This window comes from Oncorhynchus mykiss, chromosome 18 (assembly GCF_013265735.2).
Source record: "Oncorhynchus mykiss isolate Arlee chromosome 18, USDA_OmykA_1.1, whole genome shotgun sequence".
Classification (NCBI taxonomy): Eukaryota; Metazoa; Chordata; class Actinopteri; order Salmoniformes; family Salmonidae; genus Oncorhynchus; species Oncorhynchus mykiss.
In genome coordinates, this window is record NC_048582.1 from 56,678,914 (window position 1) to 56,689,478 (window position 10,565).

The following is a 10,565-nucleotide window of genomic DNA, read 5'->3' on the forward strand; positions in this document are numbered from 1 at the left end:
GTTTGGTGAGCGGACCCGAGACCTCACAACCGTAAAGGGCAATGGGTTCTATAACTGATTTGAGTATTTTTAGCCAGATCCTATTGGTGTGTAAAATTTGATGTTCCTTTTGATGGCATAGAATGCCCTTCTTGCCTTGTCTCTCAGATCGTTAACAGCTTTGTGGAATTTACCTGTGGCACTGATGTTTAGGCAGAGGTATGTATGTTTTTTTGTGTGCTCTAGGGCAACGGTGTCTAGATGGAATTTGTATTTGTGGTCTTGGCAACTGGACCTTTTTTGAAACACCATTATTTTTGTGTTACTGAGATTTACTGTCAGGGCCCAGGTCTGACATAATCTGTGCAGAAGATCTGGGGGCTGCTGTAGACCCTCCTTGGTTGGGGACAGAAGCACCAGATCATCAGCAAACAGTAGACATTTGACTTCAGATTATAGTAGACTGACTGTGAACGCTCTAAGTGACTCTGCGTTGAGGTCAGTGATAAAGTAGTTTACAGTACTACTGCCAAGAGATGAGCTATAGGTGTACCTACCATAGGAGTCCCAGCATCCGACAGAGCTGCAAGAGTTTTGACCCCTTTTTGTTGGTTATGTTGTCATAATTGTGTCTAGGGGTGCATATGGGGGAGGGAATCCTGTCACCTCCAGGGAGGTGTTTGTCCCCTGTGTGCTGAGAGTTACAGGTTCTTGTCCAGTTCTGGAATTTAGGTCGCCACAGACTAGTACATGTCCCTGGGCCTGGAAATGGTTAATCTCCCCCTCTAGGATGGAGAAGCTGTCATTGTTAAAATATGGGGATTCTATTGGGTGGGTACACGGTTGAAGTTGGAAGTTTAAATACACTTAGGTTGAAGTCATTAAAACTCGTTTTTCAACCACTCCACAAATGTCTTGTTAACAAACTATAGTTTTGGCAAGTCAGTTAGGACATCTACTTTGTGCATGACACAAGTAATTTTTCCAACAATTGTTTACAGACAGATTCTTGCACTTATAATTCACTGTATCACAATTCCAGTCGTTCAGATGTTTACATACACAAAGTTGACTGTGCCTTTAAACAGCTTAGAAAATTCCAGAAAATGATGTCATGGCTTTAGAAGCTTCTGATAGGCTAGTTGACATAATTTGAGTCAATTGGAGGTGTACCTGTGGATGTATTTCAAGGCCTACCTTCAAACTCAGTGCCTCTTTGCTCGACATCATGGGGAAATCAAAAGAAATCAGCCAAGACCTCAGAAAAGGTTTGGTTCATCCTTGGGAGCAATTTCCAAACGCCTGGAGGTGCCATGTCCATCTGTACAAACAATAGTACGCAAGTATAAACACCATGGAACCACACAGCCATCATCCCGCTCAGGAAGGAGACGCGTTCTGTCTCCTATGGATGAACGTACTTTGGTGGAAATGTGCAAATCAGTCCCAGAACAACAGCAAAGGACCTTGTGAAGATACTGAAGGAAACAGGTACAAAAGTATCTACATCCACAGTAAAACGAGTCCTATATCGACATAACCTGAAAGGCCACTCAGCAAGGAAGAAGCCACTGCTCCAAATCCGCCATAAAAAGACAGACAATGGTTTGCAACTGCACATGGGGACAAAGATCATACTTTTTGGAGAAATGTCCTCTGGTCTGATGAAACAAAAATAGAACTGTTTGGCCGTAATGACCATCGTTATGTTTGGAGGAAAAAGGGAGAGGCTTGCAAGCCGAAGAACACCATCCCAACCGTGAAGCACAGGGGTGGCAGCATCATGTTGTGGGGGTGCTTTGCTGCAGGAGGGACTGGAGCACTTCACAAAATAGATGGCACCATGAGGTAGGAAAATTATGTGGATATATTTAAGCAAAATCTCAACACATCAGTCAGGAAGTTAAAGCTTGGTCACAAATGGTTCTTCCAAATGGACAATGACCCCAAGCATACTTCCAAAGTTGTAGCAAAATGGCTTAAGGACAACAAAGTCAAGGTATTGGAGTGGCCATCTCAAAGCCCTGACCTCAATCCTATAAAACATTTGTGGGCAGAACTGAAAAAGCGTGTGCGAGCAAGGAGGCCTACAAACCTGACTCAATTACAAGCTTGTGGAAGGCTACCCAAAACGTTTGACCCAAGTTAAAAAATGTAAAGGCAATGCTACCAAATACTAACTGAGTGTATGTACACTTCTGACTCACTGGGAATGTGATGAAATAAATAACAAATAAAATAAATAATTCTCTCCACCATTATTCTGACATTTCATATTCTTAAAATAAAGTGGTGATCCTAACTGACCTAAGGCAGGGAATTTTTACAAGGATTAAATGTCAGGAATTGTGACAAACTGAGTTTAAATGTATTTGGCTAAGGTGTATGTAAACTTCCGACTTCAACTGTATGTAGCACACATGAGAACACCTTTCTCTGTTGAGATAATTTCCTTTCTAGCCAGATGTAAAATGTTCCTGTTTTGACTAATTTTATAGAGTGGGTTAGGTCTGCTCTATACCGAATTAGCATACCCCCTGAGTCCCTTCCCTGTTTCACACCTGGTTGTTTGGTAGATCGGACTACCAGCTCTCTGTAACCTAGAGGGCAACCAGTGGGTCCGTCTCCTTTATACCATGTTTCTTGAAGTATGACAATGTCTGTATTTCCAATTTCTTTGTTGAAGTCTGGGTTCCTGCTCTTTAGGCCAAAGGCAACTTTGTGTTCCATAGTGTCTAGTGCTGATCTCTCTCTCTCTCTCTCTTCTGTTCGCCACTCTATTCTTCTCACTCTTGTTCTTCATTCTCCTCCACACTATGTTTCTCTCCTCCTGCTAACTCTTTTCTATTCCACCTTCCACTCATTTCCTTTTCAGGTTTGGCTTGAACATTGGGTTCTAGCTTGGGCAGCTTGAGGTCGTGGCTAATGCAACTCTAAATGCTAATTAATGCAGAACTAAAATAGCAAATTATTTTGTTAATCTTAAATTCTTAATGTAAACATGTTACACAATAGTAAAAGTAAATATGCAAGTGCATAAAGAACTATTGCATAAATGCAATAACATTTAAAGTCAACTGTATTCATGTAATGAAGCTCTATGCTACTGTTAACCTTGTGGGCTGTAAATATATATATGTGTATTAATGGGAGTCTTTGTTAAATCATAGCCCTGCTTTAAACATTCACTAACTCTTGTGGGATGCTTTGGGAATGTTAACTATTTCTATCAACATATGATACATTGGGATTGTTGGGAATATTGATGACACTTCATTTGAAGGTTTAGTTATAAACTCCTTATACATAATTAAATAGTTATTTTAGCATTAGTACAATTATTATGAATTAAAAACCTTCAAATAAAGTTTTTTTCAATAATATTTCCTCAGATTTTGTGGGAAATGTTCAATCTAAACTAATTCTCAACAACATTTTACACATTTAAACCAGGTTAATGGGAAACGAAGTAGTAATATTGGTTCATGAAGACCAGGCTGTAGATTGATTTGTCTGAATATGATGTTCATGTGTTCATCAAGCACTGAACAATTTTGTGTGCAGGAATCAAATTTGCACAAATATCCTGTTCAAATCAAAGCACTTAAAAAATATATATTGTTTGACCTCTTGCACAGTGATCCCTGCATGATATTCAATCTGGTGTTTACAAAATAATCAAACTATTTCAACCAAATGAATTTAAATAGTGCTTTAAAAACTAAACGAGTCAAAAGAGTCTGAACATAAACCAGGAAACACTGGTGATTGGTTGTTCCTACAACCTCGAACCTGTAACCCCCCCCCCCCCCCCCCCCCCCCCCCCCCCTGACCATTGGTAGAGAGGGATGTGGCAAGCCTGTGATAGGCTAAAACCAGTTGAATCTCAGTTCCTTCTTTCAGGGTAACCCTGGCAACGACGGGGTACCAGGGCAGCCGGGTCTGCCTGGGAGAACTGTAAGTAATAAGACAGAAGAGTTGGAGTCACTTCCATTCCAATTCAGACACATCGGAAAGTGATTTGAAAATCAAATTCCAGAATTGTGAAAAACCATATCAATGAATACCAATGACATTTTCTGATTCTAGAATTGGAATTCATTAGCTGAATTGTCTAAATTTAAATGGATTTGACCGCAACCCATGCCAGATAGAGGAGACGGGGCTAGATGAGTGCTGCAGCTTTGTGATTGGACGGTGCAGGGAGGGAGGAGCCTGGTTGGGTTGTAGGTCTGTGTTGTGAGTGGAGCACTCTGGCAGAAGTTCATTGAGGATCTCTAGACTTTGGACATGACTATACAGTAGACACACCACGACTTAGTGGCAGCTAGAACAATGAACGCACTCAGCTCAAAGACTTTTAGTGTTGAAATGCACTTTCTGCCTTTCAGAAGGACTTTTACCATTGATTTGTGCCTCCAAAGCATGCACGTACACACACGCACACACACATTGTTGGCGTGGTTTCATAAATGCAGTGTGTGAGTGTGTGAGTATGTGAGTGCAGCCATTAGTTTGAGTCGAAGAGCTTTGCTGTACTCTGTTGTTCAGCCTTGTTATGCTGAGTACAGTAAGAGCCTGTAGGTCTTCTGTTGAGAGGACTGCACTATGAGGTCTATTTTCCATATAGCTGGCATCCAGTTCAGCCGCCTGCCACATACACACACACACACACACACACACACACCCTCCCCACAATAATCAATCTACCCACAGTGGAAACTTGGCTTTACGAACTCACACACACACACTTACTCACATTATACACACTCACTAAGTGCTCCAGTCCTAACAGTAGACAGACACACTGACCCACCAGCTCCTCTCTAGCTCCATGACCCTGCCTGCATGTTATATGTCAATGGATTTAAATGCCTAAAACAGACTATTAAAACATTTCATTCTTAGATAAATTCTTAATTCACTCTTATCTTAATATTAGCTAATAAAAACACATCCTTAAAACCACAAAACATTATTAAAAACATCATTTAACAGACGAGTTTGTTGAATACAAATGAACCCATTTAAAAAGGATAAAATAACAATTTAGCAAAAGTAAAGGATATTTAAATAGGAGTATATTGAAAGTATAAAGTAAATATCATTGACATATAATGATTCTTCTCTCTGAGACATCCTGTTAATGCACACAGCCTGAGTTTAACAAACCTAATGAGCTGCATCATGCTAGCTCAAATGAGCTCTTCTGGCTAATAACAACCGTTTGAACAGAGCCAACGGATTTTGAAACCAGGCTAAGTGCAATTCACAGGTTCTCTCACTCTGTGAAGGGCCCCACTGCTCAAATGTGGCAGAATTGTACTGTGAGTGGGTTTCCTGGTATGATTGGAGTGGTAAGAATGTTTCAGACCACCCATGCAGGTAAATCAATCAACTTTCAAACTCCCAACAATGATCCCAATAAATGCCTGGATGTGAATATCAACGTGTTTTGAAAGACTTGCAAAACCTTGTGATTTTGAATGTTTTGTGTCTCCTTGGGCAAATCCTAAATGGCACCCTATTCCCTCTAGTGGCCTATGTGACTCTGGCCAAAAGTAATACACTACACATGGAATTGAGTGCTATTTGGGACTTCTGAATGGGTCGTTCATTGAATTTGGACTGTACTGCAGTTCAACACTGTTTGCACTTTGTTGCATCCAATGTGCAGAAGTCAACTGTACATATACATTGTAATCCTCCCTTTCCTTTACATTTTCCTCTCCTCTCCTCTCCCCCCACCCCCCGCCCTTCCTCAGCATCTGAGGCTGCCTCAGGATGAGGACCCCAGTCGAGGAGATGGAAAGGTAAGACAGGAGGTAGAGAGGTGCACTCTGGGAAATAGAGTTCTCTAGTACTGCTCTTGGATTTATATGCATGAGCTGTACTGATGTGATTATACATAACACAAACATGCATGAGCTGTGTCCATGCAGTGTACATTGAGCTCACACACTTCATGTCATCAAAGTGTGTGTGTCCTCTGCTGCAGAAGGTGTGTGAGGACTGCTCCAAGGGCTTGCCAGGGGTACCAGGCATGGCGGGCACCAAGGGAGAGAAAGGAGACGAGGGCAAGACTGGCATAGGCCATGCTTCCGACGGCTGTGAGAGGGTGAGAGGCTGGGGGTGTATTGGTGGGGGGCATGGGGGAGAGTGGTGAGGGGTGCATGGGTGAGGTGGTTAGGGGGGCATATATATTGTTGGCTGGTTAGAACGAGACTGTAGAATCATGGAAATTCTAATGGATTCTTCTGGGTTCATGAATCTACATCATTCTTCTGGGTTCATTTTATTTATTTATTTCACCTTTATTTAACCAGGTAGTCCAGTCGAGAACAAGTTCTCATTTACTACTGCGACCTGGCAAAGTTTGAGCAAAGCAGTGCGACACAAACAACAACACAGAGTTACACATGGGATAGACAAACGTACAGTCAATAACACAATAAATCTACATGATTTACATGATTCTTCATTGATTCATAAATCATAAGAATCAATAACACTCTCAGTTTTGGTTCTGATTTTGACCCAATCTATCTGAAGCTTTGCCTAGGCCGAGTCATCGTTCTGACCTTTGACCTCCTTGTGTTTGTTACAGTGTTTCCTAAACCAAAGGCTGCAGGGGGAGGAGGCTGCACAGGCTCCTGTACGTCCACACAGTCTTTAACTATCCAACTCTCACACTCACACTCACACACACACACTCACACTCACACACACACACACACACACACACACACACACACTGATTCATAGATTTATTTATCTTCTTCTCTATGTAGACCACCACCAACACCGATGGAGCTAATGGAGGCTGCTCCGGACCAGGAACACCAGGCCACCCAGGAATACCAGGAGCACCTGGAATAACGGGAGAGACGGTAAGTGTGTGTGTGTGTGTGTGTGTTTGTGAGTGTGGTGAAATATAACAAGTTGCGTGTTATTAGCGTGTTGAATCTCTAACAGGAAGTGCCTTTCTGCCTACATTTCCCAGGGTCCTCAGGGGCAAAGGGGACAAGCTGGAGTACCAGGAAATATGGTGAGCTCAAAACCAGAGATTTTAAGGCATTATAACACTTCATAAGGCTATATACAGACATTATTAGCCAGCACAACAGAGTCAAAGCATGGTGTCTGTAAGGAGAACTGGGTTGTCTATCATAGCTAGAGGCAGGAGTTTTACCTGACCATACCGTACTAGATCAGGAAAAACTCCTGCCCCAAAGCAGACTTTCTGAGCTCTTGTTCTGTCTTGACTGGTTTCTTCTTCCTCTAATGGCTCTCCTACTGACGTTGTGCTTTACTGAATTTTAATTGACCACAGATGTTCTTCTGTTTATAGAGTGACTGTTACAGTGGAATGGCAACGTCTATTTGGGAAGCACCTCTCTTTCTGTGCTACATGGACACTACCTAAAGGCTACATTTCTGTCACTAGTACTTATTCCATGTCATTTTTTGGGCCATGTTCAACTACTTGAAAATGTGTCTTTCTTCATTTTCTTGGAAGGAATCACCGAACTGAACATGACTATGTAGACTATTTGCCGCCTTGCTTTCACCTATCCCACTGTGTTAGATCAGTGCTTACTTCCTGGAAGGCTGCGTTTCTAGTGTTGGGCCATGGCCATAGTGTTTACGTGGCCTGTGTTTCTTATGAAGCTTAATCAGTGAAGGATCATGCAGAGTAAAGCAACTTCATGTTGATTCTTGAAATGTGAGGTCATAGACCACTCTAGTGGTAGGTCTTAGAACCACATAGGTCTTGAATTAAATTAGGTTACTTCCCAAATATCCACCCTTCTCTCAAAGTTTGCACTTCCCATCGTGATTTACCAATTGGGGAAACCCCCTCCAGCCAATGATTACACCAATCCAATGCTTTTAAATCAATAACAGGAAGTGTGCACACTTTTGGAGAGTGGAGGAGAGTAGAGATAGATGTGTTGTGCAACTATGGGGCTAAACAGACAGAGTTGGCTTAGATTGTTGACAACCTGTAATCTATATTTAGTCTCCAAATATTTATTGAAAACGTACAAATTTGAACTTGTTGTCTCTCAAATACATTGTTACAGTTGATGGTTAGTTACCTAGTGAATTTTAGCCATATTAGCATAGACGTGACATCAGTTAAAACACCTAAAAAAAGACATAGTATCAATAACAAGATACAAGGAGCTGAAACGAGCCACTTACGATTCCCCTCATGGCAGCTTCTTGTCATTGTAGCTAGCTATCTGACCGTTCAGAATCACAACACCACACGGCCTCATCGATGCACGCTTATCATTTTGGTGAAGTTGTCAGCCAACTCGTCTATACAGCCAATTTCCACCATATCCATGAGTATCCCTTCAGCCAATTGGAGTAGTACCGTAACAGGCTAAGGGTCAGTGTTGCTGTTTACAATGCTGAGCTTAGAACAGGTGTTTTAGATGTCCCTCTCATTGCCTGTTTCTCTACAGGGTCCTCCTGGTTTTCCTGGTCCTCAAGGCTCATCTGGACTTACTGTGAGTTTACTACATGTATATACTGTACTATACTATACTGTGTGTGTTTGTGTCTGTCTCTCCATATTTTTCTTCTGCTTTGAAACTGGAAGAGATGGAGAACTGTTCTGAAAAGCAATGAATCCAAAACGAGATGGAGAACTGTTCTGAAAAGGAATGAATCAAAAACGAGATGGAGAACTGTTCTGAAAAGGAATGAATCCAAAACGAGATGGAGAACTGTTCTGAAAAGGAATGAATCCAAAACGAGATGGAGAACTGTTCTGAAAAGGAATGAATCCAAAACGAGATGGAGAACTGTTCTGAAAAGGAATGAATCCAAAACGAGATGGAGAACTGTTCTGAAAAGGAATGAATCCAAAACGAGATGGAGAACTGTTCTGAAAAGGAATGAATCCAAAACGAGATGGAGAACTGTTCTGAAAAGGAATGAATCCAAAACGAGATGGAGAACTGTTCTGAAAAGGAATGAATCCAAAACGAGATGGAGAACTGTTCTGAAAAGGAATGAATCCAAAACGAGATGGAGAACTGTTCTGAAAAGGAATGAATCCAAAACGAGATGGAGAACTGTTCTGAAAAGGAATGAATCCAAAACGAGATGGAGAACTGTTCTGAAAAGGAATGAATCCAAAACGAGATGGAGAACTGTTCTGAAAAGGAATGAATCCAAAACGAGATGGAGAACTGTTCTGAAAAGGAATGAATCCAAAACGAGATGGAGAACTGTTCTGAAAAGGAATGAATCCAAAACGAGATGGAGAACTGTTCTGAAAAGGAATGAATCCAAAACGAGATGGAGAACTGTTCTGAAAAGGAATGAATCCAAAACGAGATGGAGAACTGTTCTGAAAAGGAATGAATCCAAAACGAGATGGAGAACTGTTCTGAAAAGGAATGAATCCAAAACGAGATGGAGAACTGTTCTGAAAAGGAATGAATCCAAAACGAGATGGAGAACTGTTCTGAAAAGGAATGAATCCAAAACGAGATGGAGAACTGTTCTGAAAAGGAATGAATCCAAAACGAGATGGAGAACTGTTCTGAAAAGGAATGAATCCAAAACGAGATGGAGAACTGTTCTGAAAAGGAATGAATCCAAAACGAGATGGAGAACTGTTCTGAAAAGGAATGAATCCAAAACGAGATGGAGAACTGTTCTGAAAAGGAATGAATCCAAAACGAGATGGAGAACTGTTCTGAAAAGGAATGAATCCAAAACGAGATGGAGAACTGTTCTGAAAAGGAATGAATCCAAAACGAGATGGAGAACTGTTCTGAAAAGGAATGAATCCAAAACGAGATGGAGAACTGTTCTGAAAAGGAATGAATCCAAAACGAGATGGAGAACTGTTCTGAAAAGGAATGAATCCAAAACGAGATGGAGAACTGTTCTGAAAAGGAATGAATACAAAACGAGATGGAGAACTGTTCTGAAAAGGAATGAATCCAAAACGAGATGGAGAACTGTTCTGAAAAGGAATGAATCCAAAACGAGATGGAGAACTGTTCTGAAAAGGAATGAATCCAAAACGAGATGGAGAACTGTTCTGAAAAGGAATGAATCCAAAACGAGATGGAGAACTGTTCTGAAAAGGAATGAATCCAAAATGGAAAAAATGGAATAAAAGTCTTTAGAACATCTTGGTGCCTCAGAAGATCAGTACATCAATGAAAGGTGAAAACAAAACTCAAACATTTCAGGCCTCAGGCCATCGTCAGTGTAAATTGTCAGCACACACAGCTGTCTTCTATTTCAAGGATAATTGCGTACTTTGAAACTCCATCAACACTGTGCGCGAGTGTTGAATCTCTTTAAATCAGCAGGAGGGGGTGCTCATAGTGATGTGGCTCTGCCATCTCCATCTCTCCAGCTCTTTAATGAAAGTTATTTCAGATGAGGAAACCATTCTATTGTCTCACCAGTTGTTCAATTATTTCCCCTGTCTAAGTGATGGAGAGTCGTAGTGCCATGCAGAGAACACGCCAACCCCCTTATATCATTCCATTGTTTTAGCGAATGGAAGTCAGTAATGGTTGAACGGTGCGAGCCCAGTATGGAAT

At 41.3% G+C, this 10,565-nt stretch overlaps 1 protein-coding gene across 6 annotated transcripts in view; it reads left to right on the forward strand.

Annotated features, from left to right (window-relative positions):
* LOC110496558 (collagen alpha-1(XVI) chain) overlaps positions 1–10,565 on the forward strand; it is a 134,745-nt gene that overhangs the window by 109,554 nt on the left and 14,626 nt on the right. For 3 of the 6 annotated variants that reach the window (XM_036953310.1, XM_036953307.1, XM_036953309.1), the window contains exons 41-47: positions 3,883–3,936; positions 5,745–5,792; positions 5,978–6,097; positions 6,587–6,634; positions 6,771–6,869; positions 6,983–7,027; positions 8,457–8,501. In XM_036953310.1, coding sequence (XP_036809205.1) covers positions 3,883–3,936; positions 5,745–5,792; positions 5,978–6,097; positions 6,587–6,634; positions 6,771–6,869; positions 6,983–7,027; positions 8,457–8,501 — 459 coding nt within the window. The remainder of the gene's footprint in view (positions 1–3,882; positions 3,937–5,744; positions 5,793–5,977; positions 6,098–6,586; positions 6,635–6,770; positions 6,870–6,982; positions 7,028–8,456; positions 8,502–10,565) is intronic. The other 3 variants (XM_036953311.1, XM_036953312.1, XM_036953313.1) reach the window with 3 other exon arrangements.